This window comes from Aristolochia californica, unplaced genomic scaffold (genome assembly GCF_029961685.1).
Source record: "Aristolochia californica isolate CCGP_79_NKW_82.1479 unplaced genomic scaffold, dmAriCali1.0.hap1 SCAF_7, whole genome shotgun sequence".
In the NCBI taxonomy this organism is placed as follows: Eukaryota; Viridiplantae; Streptophyta; class Magnoliopsida; order Piperales; family Aristolochiaceae; genus Aristolochia; species Aristolochia californica.
The window spans coordinates 524438-550666 of NW_027182268.1; the positions used below are offsets into that span (position 1 = coordinate 524438).

General features: G+C 35.9%; 1 protein-coding gene across 1 annotated transcript; it reads left to right on the forward strand.

The window, feature by feature from the left end:
- The first annotated feature begins 9561 nt into the window (after nucleotides 1–9561).
- Nucleotides 9562–22147, forward strand: LOC137936531 (uncharacterized). The gene is made up of 9 exons (XM_068781254.1): nucleotides 9562–9742; nucleotides 17047–17152; nucleotides 18002–18279; nucleotides 19198–19303; nucleotides 19396–19701; nucleotides 19863–19951; nucleotides 20071–20195; nucleotides 20697–20942; nucleotides 21741–22147. Exons 1-9 carry the CDS (start codon nucleotides 9663–9665, stop codon nucleotides 21761–21763), a joined length of 1359 nt encoding a protein of 452 aa, XP_068637355.1. The 5' UTR covers nucleotides 9562–9662; the 3' UTR covers nucleotides 21764–22147.
- Nucleotides 22148–26229: the final 4082 nt, after the last annotated feature.

Genomic DNA, 26229 nt, shown 5'->3' on the forward strand with positions numbered 1-26229 from the left:
AGAACGCAAAGAAAAACCCTGAAAATGGTACTAGCAATTCCATTTGTGCAAGTAATCAACATATCATGCACATAAAAAATTCAATGCAAGTATAAACACGCACACATCATAGGAACAAAAAGATTTTTTTTCTTGATGTTCCCTTAGTGGTAATCATTGCCGCCCAGGAACTCTTGCTTGGGAAATTTTTTATTATTACGCTCTATTAGCGGGAAAAATTACAAAGAAATTTTGACTATCTTTAGTCATGTTTAGCTCAAAACACGATTTTCATATAACCCAATTTCCCCAAGAGATTGTTATTAGATTCTAATTCTAGCTAGGCTTTTTTATCTAGATTATTATGTTCTAAATGAATCTTTCATAATATCATAAAAGAAAGGAAAAATTTACATCCTTACTTGAAGAGATGCTTCTCCTTGAGAAATTTCAAGTTTCCTCCTCCTTTGTAGTACATTGGAGAATGATCAAGGAGTTTGTACTATTACGCATGCAAGAATGATTAAAAAAGATGAAGGTTTTTCAAAAGTAGGATCACTCTATTTATCTCTACAACACTTTTGAAAGAGAATTTGCAAGATAACACTTTGTGGCTTGAATATTTGCCAATAAATGTTCATGTCTCTCTTTACTCATGGTTTGGTGGGGGTATTTATAACTCTCGAACTCAAACTAGCTGTTATTTGCCCGTAGCAAAAATCAGACCATTGATTGATCGATCACTGGTAAGTGACTGATCGATAAATTAATCATAACAACTACTTTTCTATCATACAATGACTTATTGATCAATGGACTGATCGATCAGAATGTTACTATTGCTCCAAAAAAATTAAGTTGATCAATCATTGCTAGTGGTTGATCGATCAATCGAGATTCCCTCTTGCTGTGCAATGCAAGTGTGATCCATCACTGTGTTTTCATTTGATTGATCTTACTTGAAGTCCCTTACTGGAAAGGTTCTGACTGATCGATCAATCTGGAGGGATGATCGATCATTTCATGTTAATTCAGCTTGCCTAGGCAGCCATGATTGATCAATCTCTGTGGGATGATCGATCATATGTTATAACATAAAATAACCATGTCTTAGATGATAGATCAATCGACTATGGTTGATCAATCATGCTTTATATTTCTGGCCTACACAATTCTTGATGATCGATTATAGTCAGTAACTGATCAATCATTCCAATGGCAGATAAAATTATATGTCTTAATAAAGTGGGAGAATCTCTCTCTAAGTGCTTTAACATGTTTCTAAGTGATGTGTGTGGTGATTCTAAGCATTTCTAGATGCAGTTTAATATCATACAGTTCCAATCTTCACATGTACTTAAGGAATAGGAGTTAAAATACTCTCTTACATAAATTGATTGAGTTTAACTATTTGTCTACTAAAGATTGAACCCGAGTATTCACATTGACTTCTTCCTCATGAGTGTTTATTCAAGAGATGTTCTTCATTTTGTGTTTGAGGTCTTCATTTTGGCTTTCAAGTTTTAGACCTTGAGATGTTCTTGAATGTGAAGTATCTGAAATACTAGGTTTGTAAGTTATTAGCTCAATTAAGTTTTGTTATAATCAAAAGCAATGTGTGAGTATGTGTGAGTAACCTATGGTCAACAATCTTCCCCTTTTTTTATGATGACAAAACCTAAGTTGGAAAAAAAAAGATACACTTCCCTAAGGGTTGGAGTTAAGTAAATATGCAATTATATCATATGCTCCCCCTTAATTTGTGCATAGTTTTTTTTGAACCTTTTAAGCGAAATTTTATGAGTGCTAGGTCATTTTGATCTAAGTTCCCTATATTTTCTTCTTCCCCTTTTTTATACTAAAAAAGATAATAAAATTGAATACATAGTATTAAACAAAATGGCCTAGTCATAAAAGATGTTCTATTGATTACAAAATGTATACAAGTATAAAATGAAAACATACAAGTATAATCATGTGCACATGAGTCAAAAGCATGGGTGGATCCTTTGGTCAACTAGGTTGAAGGCAGGAGTCGGTTGAGGATGATGTCAAACTGTTGGTCGATCCTCCGCAGTCGTGTCGTCACGTCATCGAAGCAGTAGATAATTGCTACCTGAGTAGCTTGAATATCATCAATGACATCTTCAATAGTAGAGAGTTGATCTGTAGATGATGATGCGCCCTCTTCCATTCTTCTGCTCTTCATGAATTCATATTGTTTCACGGGAGGCTCTAGACTCATTTCATCTCCGACAGTGGCTTGTCGGGGGCTATCTCTTTTGGTATCTTCTCTCTGTGGATTCATTGTCTATGCCACCTTGTGAACCCAAACTTTCCAACCTTTACTTCACCAATGGACTTCTTCTTTGTCATGTCTACAGACACCTCATCCGAAAATTCTACTCCTAATACGCAAAAGATAGTGGTGATCTCCCTAGCAAATGGGAAGTCGTCAGCTCAAGTACTAGTAGCTATGTCCAACATATGCCTTCCCATAATGTGGCCATAATCCAGTGGAATTCTCTTGATAATGGCCCAAAGCCAGAAGATGTCGGCTGTAATGAGGCAAACGAATGTGCCTTTTCCTCAAATTGAGGAAATGGGTCATAATCTTAGATTTGAGGGGTAGCTCGGATGAGGATTCGTAGTCCAACTCTCTTTGATGAATTTGGTAAGTCCCATAGACGTTGTCTAAAACCAAATATTGAGCTTACTAGTCTTGATAGATATGCAAGTATTCTTGACATAGCTCGTGAGGTAGAGGTTGCACGAAGAAACTTCTTCTACCTCCAAATTCGTGTAGGAGACCCTCACCAAGATTGGGTAAATGTCTTCTTCACATTTCAATATGCTTTTGCAAGCAGTAAAGATATTCTCAAAATCAGCAATCTCTTATGTGCAAAAGGAGAGATAAGCTTGCTAGGCTCAACTATACTCTTTGAGGTAAAGTGTTGGAGATACCTATCTTGTTGAGTTCGTGTGAGGAAGTGCTTCTTCTAATTTAGCATTTTCTCACAAGTATCTTTTGTCAGAGTGGTTCCGTCCACTCTTGTAGGCGGTAACTTTCCACACCTAACAGATCGGTCTGTTGGGCTGTATTGGTTAGCCGATGTCATGGTATCAGAGCTGGGCATGCCACGTCCCACGTTCGAATCCCATGAGAGGCGGTCAAGAATGAGCGGAGTGGGTGTCAGAGTGGTTTCGTCCACTCTTGTTGGTGGTAGCTTTTCGCACCTAACAGATCGATCTTTTGGGTGTATTGGCTAGTCGTTGTCATGGTATCAGAGTTGGGCATCAGAGCTGGGCACGCCACATCCCATGTTTGAATCCCGTGAGAGGCGGTCAAGAATGGGCGGGGTGGGTGTCAGAGTGGTTCCATCCACTCTTGTAGGCGAAAACTTTCCACACCTAATAGATCGGTCTTTTGGGTGTATTGGCTAGCTGCTGTCATGGTATCAGAGCTGGGCACGCCACATCCCGCATTCGAATCCCGTTTGATATTTTTCTCCTTTCTCTATATCTTCTTCTTTGCACTGATCTTTGTTTGTACCATGTTGCTTGGTTCGATTTTGGCAGAGAAAGTAATGAAATGAGGGTTTTAACCCCGGATTTGAAGAGAAATCTCTCCAAAACGAAATGGGAATGGAGATTTGGGACCACTGGAGCTCTGGAGAATAGTTGGATTAGGTTTTGGAATGATTTGTGATGAAGAGATGGGTTAAAAATTTGAATGTGGTTCTTCATCTTCGATGTTCGTGCCATGAATGATCGATCAATCGCTAAAGTTGATCAGTCAACCAATATGCATTGATCAATCAATGACTTTAGTAGAGTAACTGAAATGTGATATTTTGATATCCATTTCACTCTATTGACATTGTAACCGTGAGATGTGTTCGTTAAGCTCAAGGTTTTCAACAGAAGTGAATCAACGTGGGTTGCTCATGCCTAGCTCTCCTCGAAGCTTAGAGAAATGGTCAAGTCCTAATAGCTTTATAAAAATATACGTTAATTAATTTTCAGTGGAGACAAACTCAATTCTAATAACCTTGGTTTGGACTAGCTCTCTGATAAAATGATGTCTAATTTCTATGTGTTTTAACCGAGAGTGGTGAACTGGGTTCTTGCTTAGGCATATAGCGCTCATGTTGTCGCAATGAACTGAAATTTCTTTTTGCTCTAAGTCAAAATCGTCTAGTTGATGTTTCATCCAAAGAAGTTGAGTACAACAACTTCCACATCCTATGTATTCAATTTTGACAGTGAATAGTGCAATTGAGTGGTGTTTCTTGGAAAACTAAGAGACAAGCATATTTCCAACTAATTGGCAACTACCACTTGTACTCTTTCTTTCAATTTTGCAACAGGAAAAATCATAATCTTAAGTAGCCGACTAGATCAATGGCTGAAGAGTTTGAGTACCAAAGATCTAAATTGGTTGTCCCAAATAGATATTGAAAAATTATTTTTACTGCCACTAAGTTAGATTCTCTAGGATCGGTTTAATATCTAGCACACAGGCATACCAAGAACATTATATCCGATCCACTGGTTGAAAGGTAAAATAGGGATCCAATCATGTTTTTATACACTTTTTTATCTATGGCCCTACCGGAGTTGTTCGAGTCAAGTTTTAAGGACGAACTCATGGGTGTGCTAATTGACTTAAGATTTTCGATATTAAATCTCTGAAGCAATCCTTTAGTGTATTTGGATTGATTTATGAATGTGCCATTTTCGGTTTATATTACTTAAAATCCAAGGAAGAATGTGAGTTCACCCATTAATTTCAAACTCATTCTTCATTACACTATCAAATTATTCACAATGAGAGGGATTTGTAGAACCAAATATGATATCATCCACATAAATTTGAACGATAATCAAGTCTTGATCACGGTTCTTTGTAAATAGAGTTTTATTTACACTTCCTCTTATAACCATTCTTTTTCAAGAATTTGCTTAATCTTTTATACCACACTTTTGGAGCTTGCTTTAACGCATATAATGCTTTATGCAATTTGTATACATGGTCAAACTAACTCTCATCTTCAAATCCTTCAGGTTGTTCAACATAAACTTATTCTTGTATGTACCCATTCAAAAATGCGCTCTTTATCCATTTGCTACAACTTGAATTTCATGTGAGAAACATAGGCTAGTAAGATTCGAATTGCCTCTAGTCTTTCCTTGGGTGCATAGGTTTCTTCAAAATCTATACCTTCTTTTTGGTTATACCCTTTGGCAACTAGTCTAACTTTGTTTCTCACAACTTGATTTTCTTCATTCACTTTGTTCCTAAAGACCCATTTTGTTCATTTTCGGCTATAGATACTAAAGTCCAAACTTTTTTTCTTTCAAATTTATTCAATTTTTCTTTCATAGCCATAATCCAAAAGTCATATTTTTCAGCTCCGTAAGAGCATTTGGGTTCTATTTGAGAAATGAAAGTACAGTTTGCTATACTTTCATGAGTTGCTCTTCTAGTTGCAATTTTACCTTGAGGGTCTCCAATGATTTGTATTAGAGGATGATCAGCCATGAAATTATAGTTATTTGGCTCCATATGTGGCTCTTTTTGGTTATTTGGGCAATTGGGTTCTCTTCAAGATTTTGGTCTTGAGGTTGAGATCCGGAGGATGATTTGAAGGGGTTTCCTTCTTCATCATTATAATTTGGAGTTAGAGTTGGATTTGGTGAATCAGATTCGTCAAACTCAACATGAACCGACTCCTCTATTCTCATAGATGTCTTGTTGTAAACTTTATAAGCTTTGCTATGAGTAGAATAACCCAAGAAAATTCCTATATCAACTCTAGAGTCAAATTTCTTTAATTTTTCATTTGGTTCTTTTAATATGAATACTTTGCATCCAAAGGTTCTGAAATATGTAATATTTGGAGGGTAGCTTGTATACAACTCATACAGAGTTTTGTTGAGAAGTGGCCTTATGCTTACTCGATTAATGATATAACATGCGGTGTTCACAACTTTGGCCCAAAACCTATGTGGTATGTTGTATGCATGAAACATAGATCTAGCCATTTCAATTAAGGTATTGTTTATTTTCTCAATAACACCATTTTGTTGCGGAGTTCGAGGGGCTAAGAATTTATGGTCTATACCATGCTTTGTACAATATTTCTAATAAAGTGAATTTTCAAATTTTCCTCCATGGTCACTCCTAATTTTGATAATGTTATAGCCTTGTTCCTTTTAAAAAAATTTCATGTAATTTTGCAAATACTGGAAAAGCATCATCCTTGTGAGCTAGGAAGTCACCCATGTCAACCTAGAATAGTTGTCTGCCACCACTAGGGAAGCACTTCCCATTTAAGCTTCAGGTTCGGGTAGGTCCAACTAAATCCATGTGGATTAGTTGAAGAGGCGGAGATGTTGAAACTACATTTTTAACTTTGAAAGAAGTTTTAAGTTGTTTTCCAAGTTGGCAAACATCACAAGGTTTCTCTCTCACAAAATTTTGATCTGGTGGTCCTCTCACTTTTTCACTAATTTCTTCAGGGAATCAATTCCAATATGTCCTAGTCTCTTATGCCATAACCAATAGTCATCAATTTTTGCACCCAAATAGATGCTATTGGTTGAGGGTATATTGACCAAGTTAGCAACATAGAGATTCCTGATTCTATGTCCCTCTAGCACTAGTTCATCATTTTCATTTTTTACTAAACATTTGTCTTTTTTAAATGAAACCTTATTTCCTTTATCACAAAATTGACTAATGCTAAGTTATTCATGTATCAACCCTTCAACGTAATAAACATCGGATATGAAAGAGGTTGAGGTGCCAATTTCACCAATTCTTTTTAGGGTACCCTTGCTATTGTCTCCAAAAATTATATGACCTCCATCTTTGGGATTGAGTTCAGCAAACTTCTCTTTGTCACTAGTCATTTGCCTTGATCTATTGCTATCCAAAATCCAAACATTGTTCGATGCCTGGGCTCGAAGATATACCTACACCATGAGAGATTTAACCCTTAGAAACCCATTTAAGGGTTATTTACTTTGGGATAACATTTGGGGTGTTAGGTAATTTGAGCTTCCAAGATTGTTTTCCCAAGTTATTTTGGGTTACCACAACCTTTTTGGTTGATTTAGGTACCCAAGTTTGTTTGATGACGTTTTCATTCTTAACTTGCAAATATAAACATAGTGGCCCAACTCATTGCAATAGTGGCATCTAATGTGAGGAATGGGAAAGAACTTGTTATTTTCCTTTGTTTTGTTCTTCCCAACTTTCCTCTTGGGTGTGGATTTGAGAGACAAAAGTTTGACTTGTTGTTCTAAATCCAAACCTTTCTTCTCAAAAGCAAGTCTATCACATGATAGCTTTTCTATCATTCCACTTTGTCTTCAGACATTAATTATGTGGCTTTCATTTGCCTCCTTCTAGACAATTAGCTCTTCCTTAAGTTTTGCAATCTCGTGTAATCGAGCATTAAACTTTTCTTTGTACTTAATTCGACTATGAATGGATTTTTCCAATAGTAATTCAAGTGAATGCTCATAGTATAAGTCATTTACCTCTTCGGAAGTTGTAGACTCGTTATCATTTTCTTCAAAAGCCATGAGTTCTATGTCACTTTCTTCTTCTTTCAAGTGATTAGATTCTTCCTCCATTGCATCCCAAGTAGAGATTAAAATTTTCTTCTTGTTGTTCTTGGGATATTTGCTTGAAGATGGGGTTCTTTCTTCTAACTTAAGATATTTGTTCCTTCTATATCCTGATCCTTTCTTGAAGTTTTTTTTCTTCCGATAGACTCTTTGAAGATATTTAGTGATAAAGCTCACTTCATCTGCGTTCTCTTCACTAGAACTAATTTCAACACATGTTTTGGCCTTTCCTCTATATCTTTAGGTTCCATCTAATATGTGAGAAGAATCCCAAGTAGCTCTTTTGAGCTAATGTTTCTAAAGTTAGCATTGTGATGAATGGATGTCTTCCTCATGTCCCATGACTAGGGAAGTGCCTTGAGAAGCTTATCATTCTACCTATTTAAGGAAATTTCTCCTCCTAATATATTTAACTCATTTATAATATGAGTGAACCTTGATTTCATGTCAACAATTGATTCACCCGGTTTTATTTTAAATTCATCATATTGGGTTATCAAAAGATTGATTCTAGAGTCTTTTACTCTAGTGGTTCCTTCATGTGTAACCTCAAGTTTTTCTCAAATTTCCTTGTGGTCTTACTTGCGGAGACCCTATTGAACCTGTTTGGTCCTAAGGCACATAAGAGGAGATTTATAGCCTCAAAGTTTGTTTTGAGTTGCTCCTTATCTTCCCTAGTTAGTTTACTAAATTCCTTTGCAATCGAGATACCATTTTTAAGCTTTTTGTACTCAAATGGTTCATTCTTGCGTTACATGCCAAAAGTCCCAATCCATGGATTGAAGGAAGAACTCCACTCTTACCTTCCAACATCCGTAAGTTGTTCCATTAAATAGAGGTGGACAATTGTCAGATTGTCCTTCAGGAAGGAATAATTTGTTTTGAGATGCCATTTATCATTTTTCAAAATCAAGAAGATCTTAAGTTCAATTAAGTTTTTAGCCTACTCTAATACCAATTGTTGGTCCAGATGGCTTCTCAAGAGCAAAGGGATTGAGATATTCAAATTAAAACCAATTTGTGAAAGAAATCAAAATATCATTCATATAGGCATTCAATGTAAGTATAGACATGCACACACCAAAGGGACAAAAAGATTTTTTGTTCTCAATGTCCCCCCAATGGTGGTCACCACCCAAGAACCCATGTTTGGCAAAATTTCCACTATTACACTCTAATAGCTAGAAAAATAACAAAGAGATTTTCAGCCACGTGTAGCTCAATACACGATTTTCAGAGAACCCAATCTCCCCAAGAGATTGTTGCTAAATTCTAGTTCTAGCTATTAAAATCTATGATTTACATTGTTAGTAAATTTATTTTTATCCTATCTATTCATGATTATTTTTTGAGTTTTTTTTTATCTTGTCATTTTTTTAAGACAAAGTGATGATAATGGCATTGTTGTAAATTAAATGGTATACTTATAAATAGTGATTGTTTTTAACAGGTACCTTGTTACGATTTCACTCCAGTCACTAGCCCTGCCTTCGACATCCCCCTCCATCAACATAGAGGCACTTGGAGAGGAATTTGAAAAATTATTCTTTATGGAATAAGATTAATCAAAGTACTTTGAAGGTTTTTAGAGTAATTAGGTCATATACACAATGGCTGCCCATAAACCATGTAAGTTAAGTGTATCTAATTCTTAATTTTGAATCATTAACATTGCATTAAAGGTGATTCCTAATTTATTTTTATTCTGCATTGTCTTTATCCCATTAACCGGTTCCTAATTCGGTGGGTTCCATACCCGATTTCCCTCGCTAGAGAGTAGAGATGCGGCTGTATCTCTTGCGCATGCTTGGCCCGCGAGCCATCTGTGAAAGGGATCCGTCTCGTAATCCGCTCACGTTTTCTGAAGCTTCGACCGAGACTCGTGGCGATTCTTTCAGACCTGGTGCACATCTTGCGGTTTCGAGTCTGGGAGTTCGTAAAGCTCACTTCCGAGCGGAAGTTCTGAATTTCGTAAATTGGAAAAGACATTTTTAACTGGTAGTGCTGAGTTCCCAAGTGTGAAATTCTCTAAGGAGGGAGAGATGACAGAGGCGCAGGACATGGAAGAGCTGATATCGCGCGGCTTGCGCGAACGCGTTAACTATTTCAAAGAACAGGCAGAGTGAGAACCATTTCTTTTCGTTTGTTCTTCGTTTCAAATTATTTCCTTTTGTTCCCATTCTTTTTTTATTCCGTGCAACTGCTTTTGTCCACTCTTAGGGTTTTGAGACTAGTGACTGGTCATTCTTAGCTTTATGCTATTTAGAAGTTGTATTTCTCAGATAGCTCGTGATTTTTGTTATCTTCGAGACTTTGTGTGCTTCAGTAGTAAGTATCCGTCCTTTTTTTTTTTTTTTGTTGTGAATGAGTTGGTGGAGCGCTCGTTATTCGTTGCTTGTCTATGATTTTATATTTATTTATTTTCATAATATATAGATGACCTTCTGAACTTGAGAATTTATGTGGAGAATTCTGGCTTTTCTTGCGGTATGTGAATGATGAAATCAAATAGTTCCACTTATGGAGAAAATTTTCAGACCTGTACCATTAGTGATGCATCTTGGTAGATTATAGGGTTTCATAGTTTTATAAGGTTGTAGTGAAGAAGAGAGCGGAAAGAGAAGATAGTAAGAAGAGGAAGGGAGAACAAGGTTAGGGTAAGAGAAGGCTTGGGTAGCGAGAAGATGAGAGATTAGGGCAATTCAGGAGAGTCAACTCCCCCTTAGGTCCTGGGGACAATTCCAACCCAATTTGCGACTACAGAATGTTAGTATGCCTGTGAAATTTGTAAAGTAGCCCTTGTCTTGGATTTTCTTAAGAATTCTTTCTAATGCCAACCGTGAGACTGTTGGGGATGATGCATGACTTGACTATTCAAATTGACTGCAAAGGAAATATCAGGTCTCGTAATAGTAAGATAGATGAGTTTACAAAGCAAGTGCTGAAATCTGCCCACATCAACCTCTTGACCAGATTCAACACACAATCTACTGTTAGGATCCATGGGTGTTTTTACTGGTTTGCATCCAAGTATGCTGGTCTCTCTCAAGAGATCTAAAACATATTTCTTTCGAGATAAAATATTTTGCGGTTGGATTGAAGAACATCTATCCCAAGAATGTATTTCAGTATGCCCGAGTCTTTTGTGTGGAATACTTTACTCAGATCTTCTTTCACTTGTTGAATGCCCACAATGTTACTACCTATAATGATGATACCATCTACATAAACATCTATAAGAATCATGCCTTGGTTAGTTTCTTTAGTAAAAACCCGAAAGATCACCCTCACACCTTTTGAACCCAAATTGAAAGATTTCCTTGCTGAAATTTTCAAACCAAGCACATAGTGATTACTTCAGCCATAAATAGTTTTTTTTAAGTTTTTATACTTGCTCCCCCTCAAACACAAAATCAGGTGGCTATGTCATGTAAATTACTTCACTTAAGTCACCATTAAGAAAGACATTCTTAACATCTAATTGAGAAGTAAATCATTTAAAATTTGCTGCAAAGGAGATCAGAACACGTACTGAATTCAGTTTAGCCACTGGAGAGAGTTTTTTTCATAATAAATGTTGTAAGACTGAGTGTATCCCTTAGCAAGTGACCGTGCTTTATATCGAGCAATACTACCATTTGGATTATGTTTCAAAGTAAAGACCCATCGACAACCCATAGGTTTCTTTAGTGGTGGTACAAAAGTCAATCCCCAAGTATGATTGTCATACCTGGTAGCTAGTTCTTCATCCATGACAGCTCTCCACCTTGGATCATTTGAAGCTTCTTCATATGTTTGGGGAATGGAAATTGAAGACACAATTGTCAAAAAAGAACAACAACTCAAGGATAGTTTCTTAGTGGAAAGAAAATGAGCAATAGGATGAGATGTAAAGGGCAGTTTTTTAACACAAGATCGAGATTCTTTATGAACAACAAGAGGTCTGGTATCATAAGGAGGATCAAATATAACTAGTGAAGATGGTGGAGAACTTGTCTCAGGATCATCACTTGACTCCACAAGTAAGTGGGAGAGAGATCTTCTTAATCGAATCTGAAATTGGTGCGTCTGGTGGATATGAAATATGTTGATCTAATGGAACCAATGGTTTAGGCATCCCTACAGAAGAAGAAGAAGAAGAAGAAGAAGAAGAAGAAAAGCTAGGAGATGACTTATTAGAATAAAAGGGCTGATCCAAAAAAATTGTCATCTACAAAAATAAAAGTCTTATGAAGAATAGTTGAGTAGCACACATAATATTTTTGATTTTTTGAATATCCAAGAAAAATATACTTGACTGCTTGTTTGCTAAATTTATTTTGCATTGAGGATAAATTATGAACAAAAGCAAACACACCCAAACCCATGAGGTGATAAGGGAACTGGATAAACATCCTTGAACAACTATAAGAAGGGCGTTTTATCTTGAAGCATACTGGAGGGCATTTTATTAATAAAGAAACATGCAATAGATACAATATATGACCAATAAAATTGTGGCACATTCATAAATAACATTATTATCCGAGCAACCTTCAAAAGATGTATGTTTTCCTTTGTGGTGTATATACCCAAGATCTCTAATGAATAATGCCCTTTCTTTTATACAAATATTTTAATTGAGAGGAAAGATACTCCTTCCTTTGTAATGATTGAAAAACGTGCACCATTCTATTGAATTAACTCTCAATCATAGTGCAAAAAAAAGCAAAGATAGAAAATATTTTAGACCTATCTTTCATTAAATAAAGCCAAGTTATACGATTGTAATCATCCACAAAGGTAATAAAATACTTAGATATATTAATGTTTGGTACATAAACTGACCCCCAAACATTGAATGCACTAGAGAAAAAAGAATTGAAGAAACTTTATCAAGCTGGGGTAAAAAAACAGATTTATGGTGTTTTCCCAATTCACAAAACTCACAAGATAAACTAGTAAGAGAATTTAATGATGGAACTAGTGTTTTTAAAACAGGCAAAGAAGGATGTCCTAGCCTATGATGCTACTGAACTGCTTGTTGATTGGATGACACTATTGCTGAAATAATTTTGAGTGTCCAAGTAGTAAAGACCTCTTCTCTCAATACCTTCACCAATCACTTGTTTCATCTGGATGTCCTAAAAAATACAATGAAAAGGGAGAAAAAGGTAACAAAACAATTAAATTTCTTGGTTAATTGGTCAACAAACATGAGACTCAATGGAAATTAAGGAACAAATAAAACATTAGAAAGAGATAAACAAGAGATATAGTATAAGTATCAAATCCTTGTACATTTGTTTGGGACCCATCAACAATAGAAAGAAACCGATCTATAGGACAAGAAGATAAAAAGAGCAGTTCCCAATTCTACTTGTAAGATGTTCTGAAACCATGACTTCAATGATCCAAGATGAAGGGGTGGAACATGAGATGAAAGAAAACGTACCAATAGTAGTAGCCATGGCAGTGGGAGCACTTTGTGTAGAGGTCATCATACTCATGAGTTTCTGCAAGATATCATAATCTTCTTCTATAAGAACCACTTTGCCTTTTGAAGTGGTAGAGGGTCCCTCCTTTTGCTCTAGAGTTGATAGTAGTGATCTGATTGTCTTTGGAAAATTCTGGTTTGTCGTATAGTTTCTAACATCTCTCTACTACATGCTTTGATAGGCCATAAGTGCATGATCTAAAGGCTGAATCTCCACCACTCTGGCCTCTACCATTGTTACTTATGCCTTTGCCAAAACTACCACTCCCCTTTCTTTCGGATAATATAGCAGAGCTCTCAGATTGGTCAAGTTGTGGGTCTACTGCTTTAGTAGGAATTCAAAACATGGTTGAACAAACATCATCAAAGGAAGGTGTAGCTATGGAGCAGGGAAATTGTGACTTTGAAACACTAAGATAAGTGTTAATGAATAGTCCCATATGAATTAGTGAGTACAAAAATCTTTAGTTTATTAGTTGGGAAATAGGCTTTCTGACTTGCTAGTCATTTTAGGATGGGCCTTGGACCCAACTTGACATGTTATCAGTGCAGGTGTTGATACATGGGCCTCCACCCTAACTGTCCAAGTGTAGGAATCACAAAAAGGGCTTACACGTGAGTTGGGAGTGTTAAACAATAATCCCTCATGGATTAGTGAGTACAATGATTTGCAAATTTGGCAGCAGATGTGCTTGCCAAAGAGGGAGCTTTCCTGCAATCTCTTGTTGTAAGGGATTTGCTCCCTCCACCTTTGTAATTTTATCTTGTTAATTAAAATACATCTTCATAAAAAATAAAAAAATGATCTTAGGTTTATTAGTTGGGAAAGAGACTTTCAAACTTGGTTAGTCATTTTAGGGTGGGCTTTGTACCCAACTTCATAATAAGGCTTCAGATTTGCAAGACAGATGGTTGAAATAGGGCTGAGCAAGTTTCCATTCTTGTAGAAGTCCTCTGAACTGGCTAAAGTACTCATTGAGATTGTCACCTTAGTCATGTACATCTCTTGAAAAAATCATAAAGCTTTTGGATGCTATCAAATGTAAAATACAACTTAGCACATGTTTTCCAAATATTTTAGTTGTATTAAGGTGAACCTCATTGTTAGCAACAACTTTTTCAATGCTATTAATCAACCGGCTTATAACAAGTATATCCTCCTTAACCTATTTTTCAGCTTAATCTTCTTTATTGAGAGATGGAGGGGACTTAGTCAGATGTTCAGTAAGATCTCTAGGAATTAAAAAAACCTTTTGATGGACTGAGACCATGAACCAGTTAGTAGAGATACTATAGTAGTGATTTTTTAAAAATCATGCTTGTAGAGTTCAGGCACTGAACTCAATGCCTTTTGGAAATTCTGCCATGATTGATTAGAAAAAAACAACTTGAACAATTGAACTTCAAAGGATGGAAATAACTCACTTAGATGCAATGAACATCAATTGTGTGAATTTCAAAGAAACAAGTGTGTGAACTACACATATGGGAGTTATTATTCTATGTGTGGCAAAGTCCTGAACAACCATGAATTAGACCCGAAAATTCCCATGAAAAACATACTAGAAGATTGGCAAATTCAACACAACGTTTAAAGAGAACTCAAGCATAGAATGTGTTCAAACCCTTGCTTAGGGTTTCATAAAATCCAGATTTTATCCAAAATAAAAAGAGGATTTAGAGGACCTCATGAATTGTAATCATCCACCAAACAAATCCAAAAATTCAAACTTTAATCAAGGCCATGCATAAAACGCACAAAAAACTAGAATTCAAACTCATATTTTCTGAAAAAAGAGAGAAATATCAAGTATGAATGAAGGACTTGAACCTGAGACTAAAAAATTATTTTAAGGGGCATATATGAAACTTTCTGAACTAATCTAGCTAAGATGGCAAATGAGAAAAAAAAATAGCCTTTTGACAAGCCTCCAAGCTGCCCTTCTTTGATGTAAAATTTCCTTATTCCTTGATCTAAGTGATTACATAAACTTTTTGAGAGCAGCTTGTTTGAAACCCTAGAATTCCTGCTTTGATACCATGTTAGTTTCTAGGGTTTCATAGTTTTTTAAGGTTGTAGTGAAAAAGATAGTTGAAAGAGAAGAGAGTAAGCGAGGGAAGAGAGTACAAGGTCAGTGTAAGAGAAGGCTCGAGTAGAGAGAAGATGAGAGATTAGGGCAATTCATGAGAGTGGACTCCCACTTAGGTCATGGGGACGAATTCCTCTTTTTCTCTTATTGACAATGAGCTTGAAATATTACCAAATGTGTAAAATACCCTTATACATCCATAAAAAAATATAAAACTAAGAGAAGACAAAATTTACAAGCTATGCCATTGCACTAATATGTTCTATCTTCTTGAACACATCTTTAGTACTTGGTGAAGAAACTTTTCTAAAAAGACAGTTTCCAAGAAAAAATAGTCGCAAAGGAATTTTGAGAGAGTAGTCAGCTTCTCAATTTCATAAGTTACTATTGAGGTTTTCAACATTTGTCTCCTTAATATTAGCATTAAAACAAATGAATTTTCATAAGCCAATAATTTAGTGGTTCAGATTCAGAAAAAAGGACAGAGCAATGATTCTTAATGGTTTAATGGTTGTGGAAAATGTGGCTTATCATCCCAAAATAAAGGAATATTTGGTACTCTTTTACCTCAAATATTACTCTTTTAAAAGTCTTAATTCATTTTTCTCCCGAGGAATTCTAAAATTGTTGTGAAACTCAAGAATTTGACTTGTTTTCAAGTGAATTTTCAAATTCATTTTTCTAGTGGCAATAATGGTGGACAGATTTTGGATGTGAGTGCTGTGCGGATTGAGAGCTAAGCTGTATTTAATAGAGACTCTTTCAACTACATGTGATTTGGTGATCTATAGGAAAGGAGACATTTGAAGAAGATTCTAATAATAGTGTAGATGTTGGATGGTTGTAGTGGATTCTTTTAGAGAGTTATTTGATATTTATCTGTGGAAAGAGGTGGAAGGCAACTTTATGCCGCAAGTATTAGACCAAAATTTTTTATGAAGAGGAGTGTCAGGCATTGGAGAAGCAACATATTCACAAGTGACAAATATTATAATATTGAGAATATTCACAAGGATCACTAAATAATGGAAGAACATTATGTTGCCCACTTAAAAAGTTGCACAAATAAATGAGAAAATAGACAGAGAACACTCTAAGATGCAAAACTTGTCAACAGAAGTGTTTTTTGTTGACTATCAGTGGATTTGACAGGGAATAGTATGGGGTGTTGAAAGAGAAGAAAATCTGCTTTGTAATGGAGATATCAAATGATAAATTAGAGTGGCAGATACTTTTATTTTTTTATTCAAACTTCTGCATAGTTAGGACAAGGGTGTTATGATGTTGATAATGGCTGGATATCTAGAGCCCAAAACATGGAAGTTACTGAAAATGCTGGAGAAGTTTTATAAAAAGAAACTTAGGGATGTGTCTAATGTGTTGCAGGTGGGTCAATTGGGTCTTAGCTTCTGTTTTGTCTGTAGGAAAGATGGAAAAGTGTGAATTAGAGATGTAGTTTAGTTAATATCTCGTTTGTCCTTCAAAGGTTGATTCACCTTTTATATCTGTATTCATGCATGTTTGAAGTGGACTGGATTATTGGATCCAGCAATGTCCCCATCGAGTAGATTCGCATGCCATGTTGAAGGATACCTTAGCATAATCTTGTGGTAAAGGGATGTGCACCCACATTTCATACAAGCATCAATATATGTGAAGAAAAAGTTTTAAAGAAAAAAGGAAAATAAGAAGCAACATGTTGAGCATCCTGTGCTGTTTGTCAGGGTCTCCAGAAATGAAAATTATTTTTGAACTTTTGACTTTGGGTATAAGCCAGCATGTTTTGATTCTTATACCTTTTAATTGCAATAGTAAAATTAAAACTTCATTTTTGTTGTTTCTTGTTTCTCTATGTTTCAGTTCATTGACTTTGGAAGGGGTTCGACGGGTTTTGGAGAAGGATCTTGGGTTGAAGAAATTTGCATTGGATATCCATAAGAGATTTGTCAAGAAGTGCTTGGAGGAGGTACTTTTACCATCCTCTGATGTTTTTTAAAATATATTGGTTGCATTAACTACTTTTCAGGTCATTTCTACTAATGAGCTGTTGTCTTTCTGAATGCAGTATTTAACTAGTAGACAATTAAGTTGCTTGTGTTCAAAGAAAAGGAAGAAAAACCTTGGACAAGTGCCGTTTTAAATTTTATAAAGTGGCTACTTTCAACTAAAAAAATGTCTTATTTTGGTTTTAATATGATGAACTTCTATGTGGAATAATTTTTCACATCCCACATCATTGTGGAAGAAGATTCATCCATGGATATTACTTGGCTTACATCATTCGGCAAAGCCTCCTTTGTGGCTTCTTCATTTTTATGATGAAATTCATTCTATTCTCAGGGAATTTTCATTTATTGGGGATCATGTTTTAGAAAGTGCTAATAGTATAGCTGATTCATTAGCACGGCCTGGGGTTTCTTTACAGCACTTAATTGTCAATGATTCTTTCATCAAAAAAATTGTGAATGATTCTTTCCCCTTGGATATAGGTTGAGCAATTTGCTCTTTTTTGTTTCTCTTTTGTATACTCCTTTTATTGACCTTTTGACTTTACTCCGGAAAAATAAATGCTTCAAACAATCAGTTTTTCCTTCACCAAAGTGTTTGTCTAGTTCCTATCAAGAAAAAGGTGTCTCACCTGTACCTGAAAGAACAAAAGGAAATTTGCGCTTCTTGTCCATGACTTGGAAACTTCTCTTTGAATAATTAATGCAGACATACTGCAAATTGCTCTTGCAATCTAGGTTTTGAGTGATCTGACTCTTTATATTCTATTGATCGTTGTCTTATTCTTTTGTCAATTACATAAAACTAGCGCTTTGCTAGTCTTGGTGATGAAAACTCCGCCAAGAACACAGGGGAGAATGGGGTACAAGCTGTTAGTGAACAGGAACAAGCTGAGGGAAGTGCTGAGGTTCAGAATGAAGAAAAGGAAAATAATTCTATAGATGACGAGAAGGGATCTCAAGCTTTGCATACGGAGACTAAAACTGAACAAGAAACAGAGGAAACAAATACTGGAGGCGTTATTAGTGAGGACACAGTAAAGAAGGCTGTGAATGACCGAGCTGCGTATTTCCGAAAGCATGCTGCGTATGTTACTTCATTTCCTTTTCATCTAAATGGGTCCTCTGTCAGTTACTCGTGGCATGATGGTAGTATTGTACAGGCTTGACTTAGGCCTGCTTCTTGTAGCATAGATTATCCAAAATACCTTTGAGGTTCAAGTAATCATATAATTATACCTATTGAATAATATATATATATATATATTTATTTATTTATATGTATGTGTGTGTGTGTGTGTGTGATATATAGAAAGGTTGTTCCACGAAGAGGGCTAGGTATTTACTTCAACACATGCAGCAGGCTTACTTCTTATCCTTTCTCTTTATGAGTTTGTAATTTACCCCTGAGACATTTGAAGTCCTCTATATCTCTAACTTTATGTCCATTTAGAATTTGTCATGTTATAATGTCTGTAATGAGTGAGGATAGTGATAATACTTATATGAGTAGAAGGTTGTCAAGTCCAATACTGACAGTGCTTAAACTAAGTTGATCGTGACAATGATACAATAAAAAGAAGTTAATGTGTTCTTACTGATCTATTAGTCAAGATGGGCAGGTATCTCATCTTCAAGAAAAAGAATGGACCAGCTTGGTAACAGTTTGGTTCATCTACACATCTCATTGTCTAGTGTACTTTCACAATTATTTTTCCATTTCTTCAGACTCGTTTGGTGTGAGGAGCCATCTTTCATATGTTACCTGAAAAGGGATCAGATAGTTGTCAGTTGCTCTTATTAGAGTGCTTAGATGTTATATTTGCTGCCTCTACAGAAATTTGATGATTTGTATTGTCTTGTACCACTCAAAATAATGCCTCATGTATACCCCTGCTATGTATTATTTACTACTAGAGCACATCATTATGGACCCCTCAAGGAAACTTTGTACACTATCTCACTGTTTTTTTTTTTTTTTTTATATTCTTTCTGAAATTTGCAGGACAATTACAATGGTCGGTGTTCGTCGGTTGTTGGAAGATGATCTTAAGCTTGAGAAGCATGCTCTTGATGCCCATAAAGCACTTATTAAGATGACAGTAAATGAGGCTAGTGCATATTATCCAGTGTTCTTTTATTTACTCAATTGGAAATAGCAGTTTTTAAAACTCTAGTTGCAATCTGTTTTGCTTTTTTCAAGGTTATTGACAGTACTGAAGCTGAGGACAAGGAAGTTGATAAAGGAGAAGGAAGTTCAGATTCTGAAGTCCCTGATATAAGTTCCATTGATGAGGCAAAAATTGAAGATCAGAGAAAGCCTAAAAGACCGAGGGCTGCTACAAAAGAAAAGGCTACAAATTCCGAAGGACAGAAAAAGCTTAAAAGGTTGAAAGGAGAAAAAGATGTATCTAACATCCAAAAGAATCAGCTGGTGACTTCAGAGATGCAGAAAAGTGATGATTCTGAGAAAGATAGCTCTCAAACGTCTGATGAAGATCATGTCAAGGTCTTTACATGTTTAACACTTTTGTTGACATAGATTGATGATTTTTTTACTATTAAACTGTTTTATTAGAAATAGATTTTTTGTTTCAATGCTTTAATTTTTAGTACAATCCAAACATGCGTGGATATAATGCAAAATTTTCATTGTTTATTACCTACTAGGTCTCTCAGAAGAAAAAGGAAGCATCAAATCAAGTGTACGGGAAACGTGTGGAGCACCTAAAATCAGTGATTAAAGCATGTGGGATGAAGTAAGTCATTTGTTTTTCCTTCCACCTCCACTCCACGTGCAGATTCTTGAAAAGTTAGTGCTCAATGGTTCTTAGTTTGTGTATGTTTAGGAGACCCACTGTTGTTCTGTCTTTTTCAGTGTTCCTCCGTCTGTTTACAAGAGAGCAAAGCAGGCTTCTGAAAACAAACGTGAAGGCATTCTTGCAAAGGAGTTGGAGGAGATTTTGAAAAAGGAAGGCTTGTCTACTAATCCTTCTGAAAAAGGTGATATTTTTTGTTTTCTCTCTCATTTTTTATAGGAAAGGGAGAATGCATCTTAACTCAGGACCCTGGTGCCTAGAGAGCTTTTATGTTCCTGGCCTGTATAGATTCTTCCTGTTGTTAATAATTTTTTTGCCCTGATTTCTAATCGACTCCCCACCCCAATAAGAATTTAAAAAAAGAAAAAAAAAAAGTGGCTTATTATGATCCCTTCTTAATATTATCTGCTTACGGACCAGGAGGGTAAGCCTATCCCCATGACCATATGACACTAGCATATTTTGGCAAATGTTCTATTAGCTTGGATTGGCTTGAACTTTTTGAGATGTTGTGTATGTTTAAAATTCTATAATGTTTATAGTGCTACTATTTTCTTAATAAAGTCTTGAATTTTCTTTTATTGACCTCATGAGTCTTTTAGCTAGAATCATTTTATGCTTCATACAATCAGTTGATATATGTGCAATATGGAATTAGTAAGTTTCTTTTCTCCCCTACTTTCAGAAATCAAGGTTGTGAAGAAGAAAAAGGAAAGGGCAAAAGAACTTGAAGGCATTGACATGAGCAACATTGTTTCAAGTTCAAGACGAAGGTCTTCAAACTTTTTCGCTATGCCACCACCACCGAAGGCCAAGATTCCTGATGAGAGTGTCAAGGAAGAAGAGGGTGATGAAGAAGAAGATAACGAAGAAGAAGAGTCTGAAGAAGAACATAGTGATAGCGGAGAATCAAGTGAGGAGTTTAATGAAGGTAAGATAGTCGGAACTTGAGAACTTTCTATTTACCTTTTTTTTTTTTTTGACAAAACATATTTGGTGAATGTAGGACTAGTTTTTTTTAAATGAATTAAATTTCCAGTATTGTACTGCTTAGTATAAGATGGTGATTGCAGTTAACCTTATAATTATTTGTTGGATAGTACCTAGATAGTTTACTCATAATCAGTAATATTTTGCTGTCCCAAAATAGCCCGTAACATTCAAGAATTTTGCAACACTACTAGGCATTAGAAAATAACAGGAATTTTTCCAGCTTTGTTTCCCCATCCTTCTCTTATTCAAACTTGGTCAGAAATAAAATTTCCAGGCCCCAGCTATCGGAAAAAAGAAAAAAGAAAAAGACCATTCTCTTAAGTTTTTAATCAACTGGAATTTTTTATTTTTAAGCACTGGTTCCTGTGCAATAGACACCTTAACTCCCATGAGATTGGAAAAGATATCATGTTCCCTTTCTCAAAAAAGAAAAAAAAGAAAAAAAAAAGGGGCTTTCTGAAAATTTAAAAAGATGTCATGTTACTTCGTGTTTCTCATGTTTGTTGCATGTGGCTGCCTGATGTCTACATTATGCCCCGTAGAATCCTTTTGTTGGCTAGAAAATTTTCTTGTCTATGAAGAAAGTGTTTTTGAGTTAAACATGATGCCTACGTTGCTGTGCAATTTTCGTTATGTAATTTAAACTTTTATGGATTAGTCCAAACTTTCCTATAGATGAGATTTACACCGACAAGAAAGAGAATGCGATGCTTACTTCATGTTTGTGATAAACCAGATGCTGATGATGTGAGCGACTGAGACTATTTAACTCCGGAACCAAAGCTAAGAGCTGCTTCTCTGTGGCCTGACCTGGTGACCTTAAAGAACAAGTGTATCGTAGTGGCTAGGTGAGTGATGAACACAGAGCAGGTAGATGTAATAATGTAGTATCTTATATTTGGTCTTGTGCCAGCCCTTGATGGGTATATGGGTGTGGTAGGCACTCTTCTTGCCATATGTTAGGGGTATAATTGTAGTTGGTTAGGTAATTGTAACTTTTGTCCTGCGAGACCCATTCTCTCAAGGAAATTTGTATTATTCATGTGAGGTGAGTCCCAAGTTCTTAACATTTTTGCTTCCTATAAAAAGAAAAAAATACATTTTTCTTGAAATTGGCTGAGAAACATTAGCCTCAAAGCCAGCTCGATTTCTGAATAAAGTCGGGGGATGTACAAAGTTTCAAAACAAGGCCGCTACCCTCTTTCTGGTGCTGGAAGGGTAGTTGTTATTTGCCTTCTTCTTTTTAATTAGCATGAATCCTGCACAGGAAGAGAAAAAAAAAAACAGTACTGAGAGATTGTTTTCAGATATTAGGTTCTTTCTAAAGTTTGGATTGGATGTTGATGTTTGCCTGTTGGGGGTGAATTAAGAATATAAAATAAACTTTAAGTACTTGAAGTATAGAGTCAATGTAAAAGATTTAAGAGAAAAACACATCCACAAGGATATCAAGGTTTTTTTGTTTACAATGTTCCCCTAATAGTAATTATTGCCCAAGAACCCTTATTCGGGAAAATTTTACTAATATGTTCTATTACCTAAAGTTTACATACAAAGAGATCTCCACTCTTTTTAAGCCAAATGTAATAACTGGTTACATAAGACAAATCTCTTCCAAGAGATCTTACAACTAGTTTCTAAAGAAAAGAGAAACTTATACTTTCTTATAGGAGAGAGTCTTCTCTTAGAGAGATCCAAAATTTCAATTCTTTGAGCTAAGAGATTTGAGAGAAAATGATAGATTGGGACATATTCAACCTTTTTTTCTCTAAAAGGGTCGATTGAGAATTTTAAGTGTGAAAACCTTTTAGAAATACTTCAGTATACTAATAAATGCTTATTTTTTAATTTTCTAACAAGTTTGGAGGCCTACTTATAGGATTCTACCAAAATACTCATTTTTTATCGTTTACAAAAAAACTATAAAAAGTGTTGACTGATCAACAAAAAAGTATGATCGATCAACCATGTATAACAGCTAAATATTTTAATTTCCTAAGCTTATTGATCGATCAAGACTTCAATCAACGAATCTTTAACCCTCTACAAAATTCATTGATCGATCATATTTTTTTGAACTTGCTAGGTAGTATTCTATATGATCAATTATACTATAGTTACAGGTCAATTATGCTTTATAAATTCTTCCTCGTAGCATTTTGTATGATCTATGATGCTTATGCAGGATGATTGGTTTTGCATTATAGACTATGCCAGATTGCGTTAGGGATGATTGATCATGCCTATTGCCAGTGTACCAATTTGAATTATAAGCATGATATAGGGTATACTAAGGGATTTAACGTTTTCAAATCATTTGTAGCTTTGTTCCTCACAATTTTGTTTGCCTCATCCGTTTTATTTCTAAAGACCCATTTTGTACCAATTACTTGTATTTTTGTGTCAAGGTACTTGAGTCCAAACTTGATTTCTTCCAAATTGATTAAGCTCTTCTTGCATTGTCATTATCCAAAAATTGTCGTTTTCAACTTCAACAAAGCTTTTGGTTCTAATTGAGAAATGAAGGCACTATTTGTCATGTATTCATGAGTTGTTCTTCTTATTCTAATTTTAACTGTCCAGTCACCAATTATTTGTTCTAAGGGATGATCAACCATGAACCAGAAGTTCAGTGGCTCCTTAAGAGGTTCCTCTTGGCTATTCATGTCTTATGGGTTCTCATCAAGATTTTGATCTTGAAGTTGGGAACCCTTTGATGATTCAAGAGGGGGTTTCTCCTCTTCATCATTAGATATTGGAGTTGGCTCATAAAATTCAATATGTACCTACTCCTCAAGTCTCATATATGTTTTATTGGAAATTAAAAGTTTTGGTATGAGAAGAATAACCTACAAAGATTCCTACTTAGGCCTTAAGTCGAATTTCCCTAACCTTTCCTTTGGTTCTTTGAGTACGAAAACCATGCATCCAAAGGTTCTAAAATAAAGTTATTGGGAAGGCGCCTAATGCTTACTCGATCTATAATGTAGCAAGTTGTATTTAGAGCCTTTTGTGAGGCATATTAGTGCATAACATAATGTTCTTGGGGCTAGAAACATGGATATTTTCGTCGCAAGGCTATGGGTTGTAAATTTGATATCTTTGATCTATGAATTGTAAATTTAGTATCGATTGATACATAATCTATAAATTTTCCAAAAATCAATTGATAAGGGACCACTAAACCATATGTTCAACAATGAGAAAAATAGAAGGAATAGAAAAATAGATCAAATCAATATTTATGATTATGATAGTTCATAATATAAGATTATAATAATGCATAATATTATAATGGTAATTTGTGAGGCTCTCTCGTGGCGCTGAGCTGGCGAACCAGACTCATTTAACAAAGCTCTCCGTCGAACTAGACAAACGGTGGGTTGAGGGTTGGTGTGAAGTCTCAAGGCGGTGGTGGTGGAAAACGGAAGGCGATGGGTACTCAGAAAGGGGGACGAATAATCTTGAAGTTTTCGGAATGGGGGAACCGGTAAATCGCTCTCAATCGCGGGGAGGATGTGACTTCTCAGACTTTGATTTGCCGATCCCACCCATTCCGATGATTTCTAGTTGTTTTCCCCCTTTCCTCTCGGTGCCTCTACAAAGCATCTCTTTTGATCCATCTTTTTCTCTTACATCTCTTTGTCGACGTTTTGTGCAATCGGACTCCTGATGGTAGATCCTGTTGTTCCGTGCCTCTTGCCGCTAGCTCCTCCTGCGCAGCTGCTGGAGTTCTTCTCTGTGTTCTGCCTTCACGCTGGATGCAGTTTTTTTTTTTTTTTTTGTCTTATTGAAACGACTGTATGTTTACACAATGATTTTTTTTATTTGTATTCGGTGTTGGATGTAAGTACATGGTAGCGATTGTCAACCCTAACTTCTATCTATTTTCGCAAAGGAAAGGCGATCCATAAGTTCACTGCGGGCTTGTTGTCTTCAGTCATCTGATTCCTCTTTCTTTGTTCTACCCTTGCAGATGCCAGATGGGAAGAGGGTTTTTGTCGAACTATTCACCAGGTCACCAAGAAGTCTAATCCATTCGCCAGCAGCCGGCCAGAAGGCGGTAAAACCTCTCCCATTGAAATGCCCGTATTCCACGAATTCGATTGTAGCCATCTTGTTATAAATAAATGATGGTTTCTCTTCCCGCGGAAGTAGTGTGGCTGATTCTTTCTCAATTTCGTTTTCCATATTGTCTGATTTATTGGCTCTGCTCGGTGGATGTGTTTGAAGATGTAACAGGAGGTTTGCTTAGGAGCCATTGGTCCCAAGTTGTTCGTCTTTCTCATCCAAAGCGGCAAGTTCATCAGGAATGGTCTCCCCCGGAAGTTGACTGCATCAAGCTTAACTTTGTCTTCTCCGACTGACTTTGGTGGTGTCTTCATGAATTCTAGTGGCATTGTTCTTGCTTCTTATGCTGGATCCCTTGGTATTTCTGATTGATTCCACAACCACCAATATTCAAACTCTTCGCCATGGCCTAAAGATTTTCAAAGATGGATTTGATGGAGAGCTATATGTTGAACGGGAGTCCATGTGTGGTAGAAGTTGGTGCTTAGGAAAAAAAGACCCACCTTGGCTACATTGGCAGAACTATGTCTGTGGTTGGAGTGATGTTCATAGGTCAGCAAATAATTTCTCTGTTAAGGCCTCCTTTATAATGTTGTTATTTGTGCTTGTGGCTTCATGAAATTGCTCCTTTCCTCTAGAAAAATAAAATTGAACTATATCTACCATGTGAAGCAAAATCTTTCCAGGAGGCAAAATGACCACATATAATTCAATACTCTTCTTGGGGGCTGGAGTGTATATTACAAAAGTCTCAATCTGTTACACAAATTTAGTAAACTTTTTACCTCTCCCACACTATGGTAAGCACAACACTAAACTAATCAAACTCTGTTTTTGCACTAAAATGAGTTACAACATTTTGTTTTTATCTCTTTCAGGTGAGCATAATAATATCTCAGTTTGTAAATAATCATGAGGATCATATATAAGCTGTTTTCTTGATGCTCCCAGCAATTCTTTGTACTTGTCTCTAAATGATCTTCTTAGGGTTTCCTCTGAATTGGCTAACCAAACTCGCAATAAATAAAATGTATTATCAAGGAGTTTTATTGCATAAATCAGTTTCCCTTTCCTTGAGCATTGGCCTATTATCTTCATGAAGATTGTGATTAACTCCTATGGGTGTTTCAACAAGCTTTTGTGTCCATTATGAT